This window comes from Centroberyx affinis, unplaced genomic scaffold (genome assembly GCF_046629955.1).
Source record: "Centroberyx affinis isolate AG114_WGS23_722 - 3 ecotype Tasmania unplaced genomic scaffold, CSIRO-AGI_Caff_v1 ptg003034l_1, whole genome shotgun sequence".
Lineage (NCBI taxonomy): Eukaryota > Metazoa > Chordata > Actinopteri > Beryciformes > Berycidae > Centroberyx > Centroberyx affinis.
Window position 1 is genome coordinate 31,579 of NW_027281127.1, and position 22,640 is coordinate 54,218.

Sequence of the window (22,640 nt, forward strand, 5' to 3'; positions counted from 1 at the left end):
TGCGAGAATGACACATCACTTCCAAACACTGCTATAGTACAGAAGAGGATTAGGGCCACATGTGAAAAATGTGTTTGAGTTCTGAGATTAAAGTCAGAATTCTGAGATTAAATTCAGAATTCTGAGTTCTGACTTTAAACTCAAACACTAACACGTTTCACATGTGGCCCTAATCCACTTCCATACTACTGTATAGTCCATAGTACAGAGCCAGTTGAAACAGCTGGGAAAAAGAACTCTGGTGTGTCTTAACTAACTGTAAGGAAGCTTCTCTGTGCTCACTGGCTTGAGAAGTTCATCCTCTCCACTCCACGAAGATTGTTCTCCACAAGGACACAAGTATCGACTTGGCATTCTTGGCACTGGCAGTCACCTGAGTTGTTCCTCATATCTTGAACACTCAATCTATAAGTCCAATTCTAAACCTCCACTTGGCTGTGTGTGTGTGTTTGTAAGAGCTGAATGTACCATGTACCATTGAACGTGAAATCCCCTGCCCGGTTTCCATTTGGCTACGAGGAGAGACAAGATTTCACTCAATATTCATGTCACTCGATTTTCCTGTTGAACAAATAGGACTTCTGTGGTTCTCTTTGGATTCTGTTGGCTGCAAATTGAAAGTTTGAAATGATGAAATGAAGAAAGGGACTGATCTTGTGTCATAAATATTTGTTCGACCTGGCTCTGATAATCACCAGGCGGCTCTGCAGAGAAGTGTCTGTGACTAGAATAATATGCAGTTGTAAACCCATGTTTGACTTAGAGAGACAAAAGGATCATGGTGCATCACTGACCTCTAGTGGCCGTATGACATATCACACGTTGTATATAATAGATTTTAGGTTTAGGCATTTATATGATGCTCTTACCCCAATCAACTTTCATTTAGATCAGTAGTAGAATAAGATTAATAGGTTTAAATCCCTATAACATCAACAATACATGGTAAGAAATAGTGGAGTGCTAGGAAAATAAATAAAAGTAAGCCAAAGACAGGGGTGGAAGTCACTTTTTCTACTTCAAGAAGCTTAGAGTGAGTGCAGGAGGAAGAAGAGATTAAGTGCTTTTATCCACAACAATTTTTTCAAGTGCATACTAATTGTAAAAAAAAAATAAAAATGTCACAGCATTACTTTGATTTTTGGCTCCTTTGGAGTAAAAGCTTGGAGCTTTAAAGGAATTCTGCCAGAAAAGATTAAACAGAGCATCCCTCTCTCTGTGCACAGTGAAGGTCAAGTATATTATCATTAGCTATAGAAACGGGAATATGATTTGGGAGAAATTGAAAATCAAATTCATTTTATTTCCCATTACCTTTTTGTTTTATAGCAAACTGACTATTCCTACAGATTTGTTTTGGTTAGGTGATTACAAGACTTGAGATCGACTTCAGAAAAGGTGGATCCTAAGTGGCAAACTGAAACCATTTTGTTTAGATTTGATATATTGTGTATTTTCTATTCAACGTCTGCTTTTATAGTGCGTAATAGCCAATTTGGAAAAACCCCAGGCTGTCTTTTGTTCTGGCACAACTGTCACTTGGCACTTAAGGTTCCCTCTTCCTTCCTTCATCTGTCAAGATTTGGGGAAAACCTGGTGCTTAAAAACTCACTTCAGTAAAAAGAAAACAGTAACTTTACTGCTGCTGCTGTCCGGTTGCTCAAAGGAAGAAATTCCCTGAAACAATTTTATGAAACAAGTGAAACACTTTACTTTATTTTCAAGAGTATCACAGCCATTTAAAAATAGCACATCATCCTGTCGTCTTGTATACAAATGATCCATTAGCGTCGCGGTATTAACATGATAAACACTGTACAATTCATGCAAATACGCACATAACTGCTCACTAACACATAATATGAATAACTGTAAGTGTGTGTTCAATAGTAAATGTACACCTTGACCAACTTATACATAGTTACCCTTTTCTGCACTTAAAAAAAAAAACACATACATAGGGGGCTTACAAAATACCAACAAATGTTTTTTTTTCTTTTATCCTTAAAAGTTTTAAAATTAAATCTTACAAATGTTTTAACACTAAAAGAACAATTATACTTAGAGTCATAATCATCTATAACTGGCACAAAACTTAATAAACTGGCAAAAAACAAGCCCAATCTTGTAACAACAACAACAAACCCTCGCTTTAAAACTAAATTCAATTACAAACAGGATTGCAAAATATTTATTTCCAATAATATGAAACAATACAGACGGGACTACATTGATATAAATATTAAACATATTAACAAAATATATACAGGTACCTCTCAGGGAAAATGTACAAATTTTCACTCAATTTTGAGAAATCTTTTGGCGGCATGTCACTGAGATAAAGCCTTCTCCAAAACGTCGATGTCCACTACTGGAAGAGACGCAACTTCAAAAAACACCCTGGAAAAAAAAAAAAAAAAACAGGAAAAAGAACGATTTAATACCAAGAATTAAAAATCAGGAAATTCACTCACCGGTGCATGTAATTAGCAAAAACACAAACATTTCAGTGTAAATGGAGCAGAGTTTTTAGTTGGTGCTAGAGGTGTGTGTGTGTGTGTGTGTCCACTTTTAGCCAAGCATTTGTCACCTAAAAATACAACATATATGGGTTGCACCAGGGTTTGATGCAGCACTCTACTTAACAGGGACATAAAGCAATTAAAAAGATAAATCTACAGTATTTTAACAGCTCTTACTTGTGTGAGTACTTGCTCCTGACGGCCCCCAGTTTGTCGTCGGGCGCCGCCGACAGCATGGAGTGCAGCTTCCTGACCACGGGGGCCAAGTCTGCCGGCTGGTAGCCCGAGTGGAACCGCAGGATGGGAGACTGAAGCGGCAGAGAGACGACAGTTAGAGCTGCAGAGTTTCCTGTACGTGCGTTTAGGTACTTTGACCCCACGGCTGGGAAAATGTCATCAAAAGGCATCATCAGGCCTTGTTGCTCTCTCTCTCACCACAGTTTTCCATATTGTCACTGTCAAGTCAAAACAGTGTGAAAACTAGAATTTTGTTGATTTCCATGTTTTAACTTTAACTGAAGGATTACATGTTCTTCTTTGGGATGAGGAAATTCTATTATTATTATTTATGAAATCTTTTCAAAAAACAATTACATTAGATAGATGTTTTTCTTAGTTCCTGAAAAGTTGACATTTTGGATATACAATGCTACAAAGAAGGATTGGAACAGACATCGGACTGCAACAGTCTGAGTCAAATTTCAACCAAACAAAACAGCTGAAAACGTGGCGGCAGCGTCCGACTTTACACCACATCTTGAACTGGATCCAAGTCTACCTAAACTGGCTTACAGAACTGGTGCCAGGAGCCAACCGAACCGGAACCATTTCACTTACAGAGCCGACAGACAGACTCTGACATCAACACCCTGTGCAAGAAGAGTTGCTACAAAGCTGCTTCAAGTAGCACGAGCAATGTGGAAGAAAATTCAACATATGTATTAACAGTTGAACTGGGGTCACCTCAGGGAATGTAAGGTTTCATGATGTATGGTCACCTCACTGTAACCCTTGTGCCATACATCATGAAACCTTACATCCCCTGAGGTGACCCCAGTTCAACTGTTAATACATATGTTGAATTTTCTTCCACAAGCAACTTAGCAGAGCGTCTCAGTGATCGTCGTTACATTGCTTGATGGTTTTTCTTATCAAAATTAGTATTGGTATCAAAGTGAAGATTCTGATAATGTCAACGATAACAGTAGCCCCCACTTCTGCAAAAAACTGTACAGGAAACAGAAAACAGTCTTCAATGGCTGTAACCAGAATGAAACTGCAGGATGAAGGAGTGCTGAGACAGAAATAGACGGTTGAGAGACAAGAGGAGCAGAAGGTGGAGAGGGTCAAAATCATAAATTCAAACCCCAACCTGTCTGTCAAATGCATCAAAAACAACATTTTAATTTTTTTTTTTTTTTTTTTTTTTACAGCTGATTGGCCCAACACACATTACTGTCTCCCCATGCCTTTGTTCTGCAGTCTGTCGTTCTCGCAATATCTCACGATCTCTTCTACTAGACTCAGACTGCCAAAAACAACGTTTGCTAGCAGCATCATGGCAGAAAACACTCGGCGTGATGAGGAGCATTTTCCTGCCTCCAACTTTTTCAAGTGAAGATTGGAAGATATTTGGATTCCCCTCAGTAAAAGGAGTATCAGCAGAATCTTTCAAGAAACCGAAAACAAGTGCATTGTCAATCAACTCTGGATAGAATCTACCCGTTTCATCATTGCACCCTGCTTTCATGTGTCAATATTACATACATTTTAACCATTAATATTGAATTTCAGTCACATCCGATCCGCTTTAGTCAAGTCAAAGCGTATTTTTAGAGGACACTGGCAGTCCCGGTACCCACCCATCCTCCCAGGTCTTTGGTGACCAGCGCGATCAGCAGGCAGGCGGAGGCCAGCAGGGAGCCTCTCTCCGGCACCAGGTCCATCTCCTGCAGGCTCATCTCACACACGTAGCGGGCCAGCGTCAGCGTGTCCATGCCTGCGCTCACACACTGCCGACAGAGAGCAAACACAACAGGTGAGGCGGGACAAACACAGAGACAAAGAACACAAGGCTCTCCCTGGATTTGATGGGGGGAGTTGAAGGCTAAAAAAATGCATAACGAGCTCTGTGGGTAAAAACAAAGCTACTGAAACTCCAGGGTTCCTACACATTTTCAATAAAAAAATTCCATACTTTTTCCCAGACCTTGATTTGTTTTGATGATTTTGTCTGGTGTTCAATATGATTTACTCAGATAGACATCTTGCCCCTGCTAACTAGGTCATATCACTGTATAGATGAAGACTGTTCTTCACAGCGACAAATATCAGAATATGTGAGATGATTGGCAGGGTTCCTACACGGTTTCCATTTTAAAATTCCATATTTTTCCCAGACCCTATGTTCTTGACTGGATTTGATTTTGGTGGGTATTTGATATAATGCATGCTGACAGCTGCTGGGTAATAAGAGCGTCCCTCTATCTGAACATTATTCTTCACATCAACAAAAACTGTGGACTCAAAGTGGCTCCACAACAACATAAAAGCTAGAATTATGTGTGTATCGGACATGAACCGCAACATTTTCCATACTTTTCCAGACATTTTTTCAAATTCCAAAACTATTCAAGACCTGGAAATGATCAAATTCATTTTTAATACTTTTCCGGACCTGCGTAGGAACCCTGAAACTCATTGTGAAACTCAAAAGCAAGGAGAAGATATTACTGTTAACTGATTCAGATGCTGCATGCTAAGAAAACATACTCAGAAAGGACTTGGAACTACTTTTCTTGCCTAGTGCAGCTTTAAATTTAGTTTAGGGGGGCAGGAAACACAAGGACAACACTATGCAGAGAAATCCGTCCACACACACACACACACACACACCTTGGCGTAGCGTCTGAGGAAGCGGTAGGGGATGGGGATGTTGATGTCGAAGCCCAGCGTCTGCAGGATGCTGGCCTCCATGGAGATAAGCTCCTCCCTCTTGTACGCGTCGTCGCAGATGTACAGGAAGTCGTCCACGCACGGCGGGCTGCGCTCCTGGAGGATCATGGGAGGGGGGGGGGGGACACAGAGCGTTGTGGGTAAGAGAGGCCTCGTTTACACAAAGAATCATTTGTCTCAACAAGTCCAATTGTGTGTAGAAAAACTACAGTAAAGCGAATATGATGGGGAAAAAATGTTTTGCATGTTTCTGTTGTCATGTGAAAACCTTGTAACTTGGTCATTTTCATTTTTTTTCACTCCAATTGAAAGGCTTATCTGATTGATTCACACAAAAATGCATGGTGGTCAAGCTGAAAACAAGGCTGTCTTTCTTATTTCTGAAACGGCTGATGTTTCAGAGACGTGGTTTCGACCTGACAGCGACAAATGGTGAAGAAAACAAGACCTCTAATAACGGAATTTAAGACATTTTAATACCTTTTAAGGCCTTAAATTGAGATAATTTAAGACTTGTTACAGATTTTAATAAAAGAAAAAGTGTCTGTTAATGAAGAGTTTAATTGCAAAACACTATACATTCTACCCTGTTACATATCATCAGTCTGTGATGTCCAATGCATTCCAGCAGTTATTTTATTTTAGAGTTAGAGAGTAATTTCTTTTTTGGTGTACCCACTTCCCCTCTACCTGCCTCGTCCCGTTCTTAAGACACGTCAAGGACCCAGGGATAGCCTGTTTAAGGGTTGAAAATTTAAAGAACTGTGTGTGTGTGTTCTTTCCTCTGAAATGTGAACTGTGCACTGTGTGTGTGTGTGTGTGTGTGTGTGTGTGTGTGTGTGTGTGTGTGTGTGTGTGTGTGTGTGTGTGTGTGTGTGTGTGTCCTCACCTCGAACTTGGAGGCGATGAGCATGGTGGTGGAGCCGATGAGCTGCAGGTTCTCCCTGTTGACGGGAGTCAGGGACAGGTAGTGGTCCGTCATCTTCACCGCCAGGTACAGCGTCTCGTGGTTCAGCTCAAAGTTCTCCTGCACAACACACACACACAGTTTAGTGGACACACTGGCACTAGGGATGGGACTAGGGCTGAAAGATATTGACAAAAAAATCTAATTCAGATTATTTGGCAGAATATTGCAATTTAAACTGCGATTCGGATGTTTTACTTGTCACGTTTTTTTGTGTGCAGGATTCAGTGTGCAGGATTTACTGAGCTTGAGTCTGATGAAAGGTTTTCACCAATATTATACTTGATTCGTGGATCAAAGATTACCTGCAGCTCTAAAACACCTTGTTCAGAAATCCATTTTGGATGAAACTCTCTTAAGCAATTAACTGCAGCCTCTGAGATTTGCAAATTGCAAAAGTTTATACAGCTATTTCGTTTTTTTCCAATTAACTGTTCAACTCTAGACGTTATTCCTATATATCGCAGTGAAAAACAATAACAATAATGACATCGCCCCTAATTTTTTTATTACCGTGATAACCAGCGACTTGTTTGGAGGTTGAATAACAAAACGCAAACACACAGCACAAAGTCCTCCTCCTAAGGTTTTCATTGTATTATAATTATTGAGGAAATATCGTATATTGACATAATCTGGCCGAGGTGATCGTACTGTAAAACCTTCGGAATCAGCACAGGTCTAACTGGCACCAACACTAAAAGAGACAAACTTATGGTCCGAGCCCTTCATAAAAGAACACAAATATAAACAGTTTGACACGTCAGCACACACACACACACACTAACTGTAATTTTTGCTATCCAAATTTCCTCCTTGCTCAGTTTTGTTGTTATTTAGTTTCTGGCATCCAGCTGAGCTGCGTTGTTGATTGTCTTCTTGATTTTCTATTAATTTACTTTGATTTGATTTACTTTGAGGTGTTTATAGAAGCCCCTCTGGGTCTTTAATTTCCCCTGCAAGGTTTTTAATTTCCTCTGTTCTCGTTTTATACGTACAAATAAATTCCCCTCAAATCTCTTCTAAACTCACGCAGATTGAGGGTAAACACACACGCACACACACAAAAAGAAGACACAACACACACACACACACACACGAGAGCAGCCATGTGACCAGGAACACACACCTGTACTTCGATCAGCCAGTCGACCAGGATGGCCCTCATCCCCGGGTTCAGGCTTGGCTGCTGGGGCATGTAGTCTCTGAGGACAAACTTCTCCTGCAGGATAGAGAGAAAAGAAAGAGAAAGAAAAAGAAAAAGATTTGACTTTTACATTCATACTTTTCTTCCCAAAATAACATCTTTAAATACCAGACAAAACCACGTTTGGAGGCAAAAACTCACCTGTTTCGCATTAAACAAAACAGCTCAACACAATTCTCATTGTATGGAATGGTTTCAGACCTCTATCTCTCTCTCTATTTTTTTTTTTTAACTCACCTCTCTCTGTTTGAGGTAGTCAAAGATCTCCTTGGCGTACTCCGGTGTCATACAGCAGTCGTCCACGTTCCCAGAGTCAATGTCAAACTCCTCTGGGATCTACCAGGATGGAGGGAATGTGAGGAAGAGAGGGGAGGAGGTGGAGAAACAGACAGAGGGAGAGAGAGAGAGAAAGAGTATGACAGAGAAAGACAAAAAAACACAGGTAAGTCAATTCCCTGAAAACTAAAACTGCATTCTACAAACTTTTTTTCCATCTGAAAGTCAATACATTTGGCCATGCTATACTAGTGAAAGACATCAATCATCTATAAGATTCAAGATTCAGATTCAATAATTCATTGCCTTGTCAACAAAGCTGATTGGAATTTGTCTCAATACAGACACAAAATACAATACGCATAATCCTGACATTAATGCAAATAGTCCATACTCTGTTTGTATTTTCGTGGCGATTCACATTGTATTCACAGATGGATTTACCGGATAATTATTCATAAACTGGCTGAACTGAACCATATTTTCCAACAGATTTTTTTCCAGTTTTATCATCAATACCTGGATACTTGATACTTCTCTCTTACCTGTGGTCTCTGCAGGTGTGCTGGCAGCTGCCGGCCAGCAGGTGGAGCCACTGCAGCCACCAGCTCCTCTACTGGGGCTGCTGCGTCCCTCTGCGCCGCCTCCTCTTCCTCCCCACCAGCCTTCCTCTGCGCCTCCTTTTCCTCCCCACCGGCCTTCCTCTCCTCTATCTCAGCAGTCGTCCCCTCTGAGCTCACCGAGGAAGACCTGCAGAGGAAGAGAGAGAGAGAGAGGCAGTGAATTAAAGCCGACCGGCACCAATGGGACAGCAGATGTGAATATTCACATGCAAGAATATTATTTATACAGTAATACTAGCTGCAAATACTGCTGGCATCACCTAGATTCTTATAGACAACTTCTAGCAGCCTCTTCGACTCATCGTTTAGAGGTGGATTTAGAAAAAGAAAAGCTAGTTGCCTGAAGAAATTGAGAAATTTGGTGATTTGCCGAAATTTTGACAAAAACTTAAGTGTCCTGTCCTAGTCAAAAGCACAATGAAAGAGAAGGAGAGGAAGAAAGAGGAAGAAAAGAGATTAAATGAAGGGGAGGTTAATAGGAAAAAAAAGTGTAGAGAGAGAGAGAAACAGTAGGACAGAGTATTACTTACTTTGTCAGGTTGGCTTGATTCTTAGCCGACACCGAGGAGGAGTTGCTGGAGGTTTTCTTCGCCGTCTTCTTCACCGGCTCCTTCTTCTTCGCCGCCTCCTTCTTCCTCCCCGGCAGGCTGATCTGCACCTTGTGGGCCTGCGGACAAACACAGTCGGGTCAAAATGTCACGCACACACACACACACATGTGGAAAAACACCACGTCACCATTAGAAAAGGTAGTGAATTTCTGTTTTCGGCTAAATACAATGAAATTAGATTTTTGGCATAACCAATTGTGGAAGTTAAATTTGATATATCTGATTACACACAGTTAATTGTGCAGCCCTGCTACCAACAATATGGGAGAAAGATAGGAAGAACTGCAATTTGTGAATGGTGTGTGAACCGTCAGTGAAACATCAGGAGTAGTTAGCCTGGTATCTGTCCCCATCCAAAAGTACCAGCTTAGTATAATTAGTTCCCTTTGTGTTTTTGATGGAGCAGAACACAGTAGAACTGGGTTTCCCAAAGCCATGTGATTGCTTTATCAGCTTGACTCCTCTATAAATCGGTTAAGGTATTAATGATTCATTGAAGGATGAATTTCACACTGTTCACCAGCAGCCAGAAAACATGCAGCTGCAGTGAAAATTCGGTATCTTTTAAATTTTAAGTTTACATTTTCCCTTAGGTCCCGCTCGAATGTTAGATGCAGCATTGTGAAAAATCTGCCAGTTTTCCAACAAAATAGAATAATACTTTGAAGAATTTGAGATCAGAGCCAGGAGGCCTTTAGGAAACCGAGTCCAGGTCTTTCAAAGCTGCAAAACTGACTCACATCAAAAAGGTAGATCCAGAGTTTAAATGAAGTATCAGCATGTCAAGTCTCACTCCACCCAGCTGGTTTCACTCCAGTGGACGGTAAACAAACACACTGCTGGTTTCACAGCATGGTGAGGTGGCAGGAAACATGCATCACACCACAGTGCCAAGCTACTGTGAGTCTGGTTACACCGTCACCCACACACACACACCCAGGACCACAGTGTGCCACTCACTTTCACACACACACACACACTGTGTCCACCACCTAAGGGTTGGATGTGTTCAGCATCCCACTTACTGTCCTGCCACTGCCCTCCCCGTTGTCACGGCGATCTGACAGACACTGACCGACAGCCTGTCGTCAAGAGGAGCGAGCCATGAAGACAAAATAATCCACGTCTGAGAAATCTAGTCCTCCAGAACAGCGCAGGTCTTATTCTGCTTTCAGACCGCTAGCAATTCCCACACTCACTTAGACATCAAATTCAAGGTTTTGCAATGATTTTCAAAGTCCTGTTTGGTTAAATGCACGGATCCAAAATGTCTTACATGACATTGGTCAAAACTAGACATCATAGAGGCCTCATTTTGATACTCCCGAACTTGTCAAGTCAAGAAATTCATTTATTTTAAAGCTGCTGCTGTATCAACACAAATCTCCGTCAGAGGGTTTTCCTCAGGATGTGAAGTGTTGATGCTAGGGTGGAGAAAGGTCAAGAGAGCTGAGGCATATTGATGACTTTGGGTGTTATATTTCAATTAAAAAAAAATAAAAAAAAATAAACCACAAGTACTTTCAAGGCCATCCATTCATTTCCAAAAGTCTGTTAAAGTCTGTTTTCTCAGGCTGCTTGCTGTGTGAATGCACATGTGTGTGTAAAGGAGGGAGGGACGCATTATGCCAGTGATGTAAACTGGTCACAAAGACTAACTTTCAACATCCACCAGCAACTCCAGAAACAGTGACTGGTGGAATCTAACTTCCATCAGCAAATCTGAATATTTTCCCAGCCATTTTGAATTATATCTGCCTCTCACCCTGCTAATGTTTGGCTACGATGGCGGGAAAAGTTCTTAATAAACGACTTTTAAGATCTGTGCATCTTTCAATTTTCCGCCTAGCTTTTCGTCTGATCGATGTACACCCCTGTATGAAATTATGTGGGAATATTTGTGGGTGAAATTGTCTTTGAGAATTCAAAATTATGTTGGAGCAATGGTTATCAGAGAAGCCTCACCTGTGTTTGACGGGTGTCACACAAAGAGCGTGACTTTTTGAAAAATAAGCTGTATGATCAACTTAATGCGATGAAAAGACTGATAGCAGTTTCACCTGTGAGTCCAGCAGTCATTTACTTTGCTACAATGCAACATTACGCTTTGGGACACTATCAAGGTGCAAGCACTGGAAACATACTCCAGTGAAGAAAGGACACTCAGGTGAAACTACACTCAATCTTCACATCACACAAAAGTTGAGTATATGTGCCAAAGTGTCCATGTTTTTCCATAAAAGTCTCCTCCCTTCAACCCAATTCCCCATTTCTGGACAATTTGCAGAGAATGATGATCCACATACTGTCATTTCAAGACAAACCATGGCCAGGACTTACATTGGTGATGTCAACAAACGCTGTCCTCTTCTTTGGAGCACCGTGAGGAGGAGAGGAAGACCTCTTGACCTGGGGGCCTTCCTCCTGCTGCACACACACACACACAAGAAAAAAGAAAACACATTGAGAAGGAAACACACTGAGAGATTTAGATGAAACTTACACCGTGTCAGATGATACAACTTCCAAATCTGCTGTGCATGTGCAAGGAGTGCAATGTCAAAACACACCGTTACTTGCATTTTAGCATAAGTCTCATTTTCTATTCTCTCCACCTGCAAAACACAGCTACTGCAATATCTATCTTTATTCACTGCTGCCACGCTGGGCTGTTTCAATGATCCGTCCCGCTCCACGCAGAGAAAACAATGACTGCATGCTGCGTTTACCTGTTTCTCAGCCACTTTGCAATTTAACTTGGGTATCTTGCTCCCGGCGATGACTGTGGGTTTCTTTCCCCTCGGAAAAGGCATGGCTGGCTCCTTTTATCCTCTTCTCTTAAATAACCCTCGGTAGACAACGGCCCCACACACTGTGGTCTGCTGTGCAAAGGAAAATAACGTTACCAAATTGGCGGTTCGGTGTTAGAAAACGATACGGCGGCGTGCGGCTTTGATGTTCAACTTGGCAGTTTATTTAAAGCCAGAAGAAGAGAAGTTAAACGAATAAAAACACAGGTTATCTGTTCTGTGGTAAGCATCCAATCCTCCGTGCAAAGCTCGTCGCGTTTGCTGGGTGGGGGTTTCCTCACGTGAATCTTGTCTGTATAAGAAAGTATCCAGTTAAAATCGCTCATAAGAAATGTTATCTTACCGTAGTTTATGATTCCTTTGCGTCTGGGTAAATCGAACAACAAAAAGTTCGTTTAATTCATAAAAGTTCAAGCTTTGTAGCGCCCGCTCAGTGGCTTCTTTCAACCAGACACCAAACAACAGTGTTTCCGCTGCAGTTCCAAATCTACTCCGCCTCGCTCCCATTGGCTGGAATTCGACTCCGGCGGACCAATCAGCGCGTCGCTAGGAATGCCGTTGTTAGGGAGCGTTCGTTTTGAGTAACAGGCGCCGCCCGGTCGCTTCGTAAACTTAATAATGACTGGTTTTGTGACGGCGTAAGCATTAAAAGTAACAAATGATTTAACGATTATATATTTAAGCGACTAAGCTTGTTATTTGGTTATGAGAAGTTGCGTCAAAAGTTAAGAGGACAAATAATTCTCCGCCCACCTCATCTACATTTCGCCACAAATCCAACACACCCACTAGGAGGAGCCGGTGGAATTTTCAAACTCTTTGGCAACCAATAGGAGCTCAGAGGTTTTACAGTTTGTTGACGTTTTCCCCACGATTGGAGCACGAGTCCAATGAACACTGACAGTCTGTGACATAATTAAATATAAACTGGGATTTAGCCTCAGCATCTTGGATTTAAAAGGACGTCTGGGAAATAAAAAAGGCTGCCAGTTTGAAAGAACAGTCTTAACTGAAGCGGAGTTCTTTTTTATTTTAGAAACACAAATCATTTATCTAGAGTTACCATTTGTGGGCAGTGCGTCATTGTTTTGACATGTGATTTGGGCTTCTGTGTGCATGTTTGCCTTGGATTGTGGCACAAAGGATTGCAACATCAAATCCAAATGCTTTCGTATTAAACTCCTTGTTTCTGTGACTGAGTGACATTTCAGGCCAGGCATAAGGCAAACACATAAAATTAGAATATACACACAAGTGAACCTAATCTCATGTGGCTGTCGACCCATTTCCTCATGAATCCTCATTTGTCTGCAGATATAAGAAACTAAGACATATCACACATGTACACACACACACACCTAAATATCAGAAGAAGCAGAAGAACGGGATGACATCTCCCAAAATCATTTTAATTTATGAATTGAAAATCAACCATAAACAAACTGCAGCAGATGTTAATCGCCTTTTGTAAGTAGATATGATTGTATCGCTGTGACTGTAACAGATAATTTAGATTTTTATTGTTTTGGACTGCGAGTGGGATTGCTGCCATATTTCTCGCCTGTGTTGACGCACTTCCACAATTTGGCTACGTTCAGACTGCAGGCAAAAGTGGCCCAAATCTGATTTTTTTTTGCTCATATGTGACTCAGATCTGTTTTTTTCATAACATTGTGAACAGCACAAATCACATGGAATCTGATCTTTTCAATTCTGATTTAGGCCACTTTCATATGTGGTCCTAAATCAGATACAGGTCTGATTTTTTTTGCAACGTGACCTCAGTCTGAACAGTCATATTGGAATTCATGCGACTTTTACGTCACTCTAGATCGACATTCGTCACAGTTCTGCGCTGGCGGGAGTCATTCAGGGAATACAGACATGGAAGACAGCTGTGATGGAGGGAGTCAGTGGAGGGACAGTGAGGTGTTAGACCTCATAAGTATTTGGGGTGAAATTTTGGATGAAATCTGTTTCAGTGAAGCCATTCACGTCACGATCCCACCGCTCCTGGCTCCGACTCCATAATTAGAAATTTGGCTCTCTTTCTCCTCATCCTCGTCCTCGTTATCGTCTGCTCACGAATTCGCCGGCTTCCACTGCACATCGACTTATAAATGAAACCGTAAACGCTGACTTGACCAGATCACACTGGAATCTGATATTGGCCACATTTAAAAAATAATGTGAACAGCCCAACAAAATAATTGGATCTGAGCAAGGCTTGCAGTGTGAACGTAGCCTTTGTGACGTCACGTGGGAAGTTTTTCCCAGTCAACAGCTCATATTTACGATAAATCCGGCATGACATGAACGCGGCGTGAAGCACAAACAAATGGGGGAGAATAAGCCTATAGAGAGTCTTCTTTTTCAGGTTCAGCGAGTCACAGGTTTTTGTCAGAAACGTCAAGACTTGCCTATAGACAATTGTTGATGAAGTGACCCTTAAAATCAAACTGATAGATCGTGTGGAGCAATGAGCACACTGACCCAAGGATCATGTGCAAGAGGCCTGTTGGGGCCCAAAACGCCCAGATACTGCAGCAAATCTGGACGATCCTAAAGAATGCTGATTATATATTGTGCGCATCCAAAAGGACGTTTCAATGCAGACATAAAGTCAATCTGGCAGCTAATATCAGTCCAGCTGCCAGTAAGTTTGGGAGGAGCCATCTTTGATTCTGGCTTGAATCATGAGAATTACGTTTATAGAGTTCATTTCAATCCTATAGTGACTTGGGGAAAGTTCATCCGTGTAAAATGCCAGAATGGGCGATGAAACTTTGTGAGTACGCCCTTTGGCTCGTGAACCAAACGCACCCAGGATGCAGCGCCGCGGAACTCTCCAAAATGAACAAACTCAACCTCGGTTTGTGACACGTTAGACAAAACAACAGACAGAGAGTCCTTGGGTGCGCTCCATTTAAAATCTCACTCCACGTTTCTCTTTATTTTGAAGCGGATCCTCTGACGCGGCGCTGCGGCCCGCGGTCCAGGGGGTGCAGGCCGCTCTCTAATGAAGTCAGGGGAGAGATATCATCGCACAACACCGCTTTTATTTCACCTCCCCTCCCTGTCGGTCCCTCATCCAAGAAAAAAAAAAAAAAAAAAAGAAAGAAAGAAAAACTTCCTCCTAATAAGAACAATTTGTTCCAGATTGTCTCTGTCTCCATGAGACCTGGGTCAAACACTATTCACAAATGAGCCTTTGCATGTGTTTTAATCTGCTTAGAATACAGGATGGGTGGGGTTTAACCACGACAGGACGATTCGGCGTCAGGTTAGTTGTGAATCAAATTAAAACGAAACTGATTGGCAGTTATTTTCTGGGATTGTTGAAACTTTCTGGCCCCTTCTCGATTGTCCTATGTGGTTAAACCCCACCCACCGGGCACCTTAAATAGGGCAAAACAAGCCATACATGTATTTGAAAGTGCGATTTGGCTCAGGCCCCGTCAGCATCTGTGATGCTTTACCTCCTCCGCATCCTCTTCATCCCCCTCCTTCCCCTCCATCTGCTCCTCTTCCTCTTCTCGTGACTCTCTCTTCATCAAGACTTCAGTTTGACCCGAGCAAAGGGAGAGGAGAAAACATGCAGAGTCATTTAGTAGAAGTTCATATGGTGTGTGTACATTTGTTTTTTTTGGGGGGTTCATTTGGTCATTAGGTAGACATGTGAATGAGACTAACACATGCACAGACTCTCTCTCTCTCTCTCTCTCTCTCTCTCTCCCTCTCTCTCTCTCTCACACACACAGGAAGTGAATATGATTTGTGAATTCATTTGTCAACCCATTTCCTTGTTAATTCATTTACATCGCCGACACCAAAGAGCAAACTGTCTCCTGTTACTAACTGGTGAGTAAGGCTGCAGGCAGATATGGGCCTGATGTTTTCTGCATATTGTTGTTGAATATTTTGGTATGGTTTTTGTTTTATTATTTTTACTTTAATCTCAACCGCTCGCTTCTCAAAATGCCTTCAGCCCTTTGCCAGATCTCATAGTAAATAAGAATTTGTTCGTATTTCTTATTTCTGGTTAAATAAAAGTTAAACAGCATGTTGTTGTTTTTTTGCGATTTCTTGCTCAGAAAATCCTCATGCACTTCCTTGTTTTGTTTACTTTTGCAGTGAAGATTTAGTTTATTTCTATTCTTATCTGCTTTCCCTTGAGGCTTCATGTCATATGCAGAGGGACATTTTGCTGTTTATGTTGCTAACACATATTAACAGGAGGCTGCAAACTCTTTCTCATGAACAGAAATCCAAAGCTAGTAACTTTATGAATGTTATCAACGGATTATTGGTTATTGATCAGTGAAGGTGGCTTCTAAAACCCTAAATATTTCCTCCCTGTATTTCTAAGTCCATCCATTTGATAATAAGCCAAAAATATTGGAGGGCCAAGCCTAAATCAAGACTTTCATAATGCAGAACTGTCTCTTTGGATTTGTCACTAATGGAAATGCATGCAGTCACATTTTAATAAAAGCTGTATTAGTTTTTATCAGTGCTTCATTTAATGCTAGGAAGCCCTGTGTGCCATTTGGGGTTATTAAATTGGCAAGTTCCATCACTTGGGCTGCAAACTTGATTTAAGCAGGGTAGTGTAACGCAGGAACAGCCAGGAAATAAAAAAGCAATGAAGAAGAGTACGTCCTCCTCCTCTCACAAACGCTGGTGTCATTTTATGTGCCTGTCCGCATGTCCAAGTCAGATTGCCAAGAGAAAACATTCTTTGTTTTAACGGTAATTTGTTCCACATCTGCGCTTCATTCTGTATCTCCTCCTCCTCTTTGTGCTGCGTCCATTCTGAACCCGGGTTGCGGGCCTTGAGCGAATCAGGGGAGAACACAGAGCATGTAAAGTTTGGGATACGCACACAGAGGGACCGGAGTTATTTGGTAAAGTGGATCCTGTGGTGCTGCTGATAGCGTCATTGGTTTTGGCTGCGTGAGCGGGGAGCTGAGAGAAGACAGAGAGACTTTGTTTTTGTGTGTGTGTGTGTGTGTGTGTGTGTGTGTGTGTGTGTGTGTGTGTGTGTGTGTGTGTTTTGGGAAAGACATTCACCATGCACACATGGATAGTGTTACTTACGCCCCAGAACTCTAACCTGAAGCGAGTTATTATCATTGGGAAGAATTTAGTTTATTAAATTAAATTGTATCATATCCACCAATTTATCCTGGAGAAAGATGATTTATAAAAACAGACAGTCACTTAGATTTCAGGCCGGCAGTCAGAGAGAAGCCAGGGTCTGCATTCACAAAAGTGCTTGAATCTTAAGATGTTATCTAAGAAGAAGTTTTAGGAAGTTCCTAAGAAGACTCTTGGGGGCAATTCCCCAATATTGTCTTAAGATGAGTCTCATCTCTTACCAACTTCTCCTTGTTTCTTACTTAGGAACTTCTCAACTAGGGCCTAGCTAGCAACCGCGATGTAAGCTAGCATAAAGTGAAAATGTATTTTCAGTAGTTTATATAAGGCTGTTTGACAACATTAATGGCCTCTATCTGCTAGCTATAACCTTTGTTCATTTGAGAATTTAACAACCATTAAGAGGAAAATCCAGTAGAAACGTATCAGCTAATGCTAACATTTAATAGCTAACCTCTCAGTCTAACAGCTAGCTAGCTAAAATATTAGATAGCCTACAGTAAGTGAAATACCTACTTAATTGCCTAAAATGTTTTTAAATGAATACATTTAGAGGCTCACCTTTTCACTGCAGCAATTTTAAGTGGACGGTTACCTTAAAGTTAAGAAAAACTTAATTTTTAAACAAATTCGAGAACTTTGCTTACAAGAATCCCATTTAGTCATAAGTCTTTTTTTCTTAGGAAGTAAAATAAGAAGAAACTACTTAAGAAATAATTTGATGATACAAACTTGTTAACTTTTTTCTTAAGACTATGGAAAAAAAATAGTAGGCTACTTGGAAGAGTAGTTTTGTGAATCTGGCCCTGTATGCGTTTATGTGAGCACACACACTGTTGAGCAACTCCTAGAACTGATTGACTGATTGTGTGTGTGCTTGCTTACACGCATGCCTCGATGTGTGTGTCCATGCCATTCCAAATGAATGAACTGTTTGCAGAAACACAATTACAGCCCCAATCTTTCACAGGCTGTGAAAGCCAAAGCATCTCCCTCTTGTTTGTTGAATCAAGCCTTGGGAAACACAGACTCTCTCAAACAGCATCTGTCCAGGGCCTTGTTTCATCGTATTCAAATGGATGGGACTGTCTCATTTCATTAACCCACCAGCGATAGTCAGTGTAATACTTAGCATGTAATACTTGCTTTGCTGCTTTTCTGGTTTGCCAACTTGGAGTGCCAAGTATTTAGCAAAACCCTCTCTCCCCATAAATTACACAAAAGAAAGACATTTTGGCCAAACTGCGTTTTTGTAACCCACACATCGCAGCTGTAGACCTAGTAGTTATCACTTAAGGGTTCAGAAACACAACAGGTTTGTGCTGTGGAGGCCTGCACAGTTTCCCCCCTCCTTCATCTAATACCAAACTGAACTTCCTGCTTGTCACATAAACCACATCCTGGCTCGCTGACAGCTCATATGGTGGCTGGCTGCGGTTGGAGCCCACAATCTCCCTTTCCATCTCTATTCTGTGAGGCTGCGGAGGGGACTTTCTGTTCTCTCAGTCCTTTTTTTCTCTCACTTCACTTTCTCTCTTGCTATCTCTTGCATATTTAACGCTCTTTCAATTTTTGGACTTTACCTTATCCGTTCCGTTCCGTTTCGCTTGTCTGAGCGATAACAGGCCAGGAAGGTGCAACATTTTTGCAGAAGAGGGACTAAAGGCATAAAAAGGCAATGCTGCACCCAGAACCAGTCAGGGGAAAGATGTACACCCTGCGTGGTTTGTGTTGATTAACAATATTCTAATGAAAAAATACATAAATTAACAGATTATTGGGAAAGAGGCACCTTTGGACCCTTTCTGTGCCTTGTACAGTAACACATTCTCAGATTTTGCAAGAAGAGGCTCCAAGACAAAATGAACATATTGCTCCAATAAACGATCACTTGGCTGACCGAGATGTTTGTGTGTTTTTCCCCTCACAGGATCAAATGCAGGCAGTGAGAGGAGACCAGCGGGTGCCACAGCCCAGTCGAGAAAATGTTGGCGTTCCTTCAACCCTAGAAAGCAGTCTGCTTCACGTCGGGGTTCTGCACAGTTTTGCCCATAATATGTCTAAGAACATACTCCACTCATTTATGAACCGACTGGAATGGGAAGAATCTGAGGTGGATTGCGGTTGTTATCACAGCCAGGAGACGTTAGCTGAAGAACTGGCCTCAGCAGTGATTGAGGCGGCTCTGAGAGAAGCCTCTGGAACTCAACCCGCTGAGGATTTCCAAAATTCCCGAGGGGTTTTCCAGAGTTCGAGTTCTAGACGGGGCAGACGCGCCCAAAAACCGGCGTTCCCATCTACGAGGGAAACGGAGAGGGACGCTTCTTTGGACGCGGACATGGACAAGAACTCGTCCGCTCTCCAGACCTCCAGAGGCGCCTGGCCCTGTCAACCGCCGCTGTCCCAGTCGGGGCTGCCCGTTGTGGGATCCCTCGACTACCCCGACGCCCCCCCTACCACCCCTCTCTTCCCCGAGCTGGTGAGGAGCAGAGACAGTTTCGCCCGGAAGCTGAAAGGAGGCCTCGCCAAGGAGTTCCTGCCCTCGCCGCCTCCTCCGACCCCGAAGGATAAACAGAACGGGGCGGCGGTGACGGTGGCGGCGGACGAGTGTCAGGCCGCAGTCGCCGACCCCAGGGTGGAGTTTATGGAGCATCTGATGCGTTCTCTGTCAATAGGGTACGCTGAGGGAGGAGAGATTGCATGGACAGATGATTTGGTGAGAGTCGTGGACGGTTACCAAAGTGAAAATGATGACGTAGGACCCCAGGATAGAGCCAAAATGGCGGCCTATGCACAGACGCTTTCTGGGGAAATCGTAGACTGGGTCACCAATCACTACCCTTTGATGTTAAGTGCCCAGAACAGAGAGCAGATAGAGGACGATGATGATGATGACGACGTTCATCTACTAGCCCACCGATTGGCTGAAACCATCATCACCTCCACCCTGAATGAAGTTAAGATGGCGTCTAGAGTTTCAATGTGATCACTGCGATCGTATTTGTGATAACTTGACGTGTACACACACAAACACACACATGCACACTTGCATACAAACACACCAGTTGCGTGCAAATAAAAGAAAACACACATGCATAACCGTATCCACCCACAAACCTACATGCACGCACACACTCGCGTGCGCACACACACACACATTGCCTCCGGTTAATGACTGCCAATAACTGAGTTTTTCATTTAATTGTGGTTTACTGCAGCGGTATTGTTCTCTAATCTGATAGTGAATGCATGACTAAGCTTATTTTTCAATGAAATTCAATAAAAAGCTAAATCAGTTGAAGCGTTTTATTACAAAATATTCCACAGGGAAAAAAATCACATTTACTAGTGGATAGTGGCTGAAAAGTTATGATACCTTAACATCCTGGATGCTCGATATTTTAGATACTGAATGATGAACTTGAGGTAATGGTTTCATACCAAAATGGATATACAATATAGTATACTGTATATTGGAAACAAACATGTCACTTTGACCAGAGTCCTGTAGCAGTAACCAGTAATGTCCAATAGATGGCAGCACAAGAGTGATGTTCATCTTCCTGAACACTGGGCCATGAGGTCACCAGGGTCAACAGACTGAGGTCAAATCACTCTTCACTTCTGTTAGTGGAGTTTCTTCAAAATTATGCCTTAATTATGCACTAAAAAAACACTTATATCCAATGTATTAAAAAAATCCCTTTAAGTGATTTGTCTTGATTCTGCTTTCTTGACCAGGTTTCTCTTGAAAAAAGAGATTCCTAATCTCAGTGGGACTACCTGGTTATATAAAGGTTAAGTGGAAATAAATCAAATACAATTGTTGTGAATGAAGACTGGAACTTTTCAATGTTAATCGCATTTTCCATTTTCATTTTGAACTGAGTGACCTGGGCAACAGTGAACTGACCCAAACTCTGGTGGAAATGTGTACCGCCTCCTCACATATTTGAAGTCTAACATCTCTCAGACAGAAAATAAACAGGGCTCTTAGTTGTTTTTTATTTGCAAATTTAATTATAATGAATCAAATTGTGTTATAGATCATAACTTGGTGATCCACAGTCTCTCCTCATCGTTTTTGTCGGTTCCTTCCATGAATGAATTTGCGCCACCAGAGACAAAAAGCAACTATCACCAAAACTGGCAGTATGCATTGATGAGTGCACTCCACCACTTTTTGTGCCACAGGACTGGTTGGGAAATATATTCCGATGTAATAAGGGGGGATGTCGGGTCGTTATATGGTTGTTTCCCCTCACATTTGGCCTTGGATTCATTGATTCATCCCCTTGTGCCGTTCTCCTTCGTCCACACTGGAAACAGAGGACTGGGATTTGGCATGGAAGTGCGTTCTGGCTCGAAGAAAAACTTATTTTCATGCTCAGTCACTCGCTCACTTAACTGAGGTCACCGCAGCCGTCATATCATAATTAACACAGATCCGGGAGGAAAGAAAAGAGAGAGCGGCGGTCCCTAAGCAAACAGTGATGTGAGTCCTGCTTTTCTTCTTGCCACGAAACAAAAACCTCCGCCGGGAACGAAGACGGTCGGAGGACGCCAACTCCGCTGAAGCGAAAACTATTGAAACGTTAAAGAGCTGTTTCAAATAAGAGTTTTATTGTTCTTCTGAATCATATTTATGGCCTGAAAGAGATTAGGTCAGTGGGCAGAGAGCAAGCTTGTGTCCCGTCATTTGCACACATCATCATCATCACACACACACACAAACACACACACACACACACTCACTCACATATACACGCACACACACACACACACACACATAGACAAACACTTCAGTCAGCGTTAATGAACCCTACACCCACATACATACACACAGATGCAGATGCATACACGCGCAACACACACACACACACACACGCACACACACACACCTCCTCTGTTTGTGATGATGACCGCTGGAAACAACTGGAGGCCAAGATGATTCAGACCAGCTTATATTCACAAACACTGTCCAGCTCTCTCTCTCTCTCTCTCTCTCTCTCTCCAGCACAGATGGAGTGAGTGGGAGAAGAGAGGATTAAGCCAGTGTTTGTGTGTCTATGGGTGTGTGTGTATGTGTGTGTGTGTGTGTGTGTGTGTGTGTGTGTGAGCCCGTGTTATCTCTGACGACCTTATATCTGGGTGCGGCAGCCTGAAAACTTGAGTTGCAGCATGAAATATAACTGACTGGTGTGTGTGTGTGTGTGTGTGTGTGTGTGTGTGTGTGTGTGTGTGTGCGTGCGTGACCTCGTGTGCATGTATATAAAGGTAACAATAACTTTGCAACTTACAGCATGGAATGAAACACCCTGTTGTGGGTCAGTTTGTCAAACTCTGTTCTCTTCTCAGACGGCCGGGGGAATATTCTGCACCAGCTGCTTCACAGACAGGAGGTTTGAGTTTACAGTAAACGCTCCTTCCACTTGATGAATTGGAGTGGCCGGCCACGGCTGCTGCAGTATTAAAGCAGGATTAATGATTTATGGAGGATGTCCAGGTT

At 42.2% G+C, this 22,640-nt stretch overlaps 2 protein-coding genes across 2 annotated transcripts; one reads left to right on the forward strand and one right to left on the reverse strand.

Annotated features, from left to right (window-relative positions):
* Positions 1-1,732: 1,732 nt before the first annotated feature.
* ccnb3 (cyclin B3) lies at positions 1,733-12,442 on the reverse strand. Its single transcript, XM_071537392.1, has 12 exons — positions 12,315-12,442; positions 11,891-12,040; positions 11,502-11,588; positions 9,081-9,217; positions 8,473-8,677; positions 7,889-7,987; positions 7,574-7,666; positions 6,367-6,504; positions 5,418-5,573; positions 4,385-4,534; positions 2,700-2,830; positions 1,733-2,400 (listed from the first exon to the last, which is right to left on the reverse strand). Exons 2-12 carry the CDS (start codon positions 11,972-11,974, stop codon positions 2,331-2,333), a joined length of 1,350 nt encoding a protein of 449 aa, XP_071393493.1. The 5' UTR covers positions 11,975-12,040; positions 12,315-12,442; the 3' UTR covers positions 1,733-2,330.
* Positions 12,443-15,749: 3,307 nt separating this feature from the next.
* On the forward strand, positions 15,750-20,762 carry LOC139659176 (uncharacterized). The gene is made up of 2 exons (XM_071537393.1): positions 15,750-15,832; positions 19,062-20,762. The coding sequence occupies exon 2, from the start codon at positions 19,068-19,070 to the stop codon at positions 20,115-20,117; it is 1,050 nt and encodes a 349-aa protein (XP_071393494.1). The 5' UTR covers positions 15,750-15,832; positions 19,062-19,067; the 3' UTR covers positions 20,118-20,762.
* The last annotated feature ends 1,878 nt before the right edge of the window (positions 20,763-22,640 follow it).

Coding starts and splice junctions, on each gene's coding strand:
- LOC139659176 (XM_071537393.1), top strand. CDS start 19,068: ATGCAGGCAGTGAGAGGAGACCAGCGGGTGCCACAGCCCAGTCGAGAA.
- ccnb3 (XM_071537392.1), bottom strand. CDS start 11,974: ATGCCTTTTCCGAGGGGAAAGAAACCCACAGTCATCGCCGGGAGCAAG. Junction 8,678..9,080: donor AATCAAGCCAACCTGACAAA/GTAAGTAATACT, acceptor CTTCCTCTGCAG/GTCTTCCTCGGTGAGCTCAG. Junction 4,535..5,417: donor TCCTCAGACGCTACGCCAAG/GTGTGTGTGTGT, acceptor CTCTGTCGGCAG/TGTGTGAGCGCAGGCATGGA.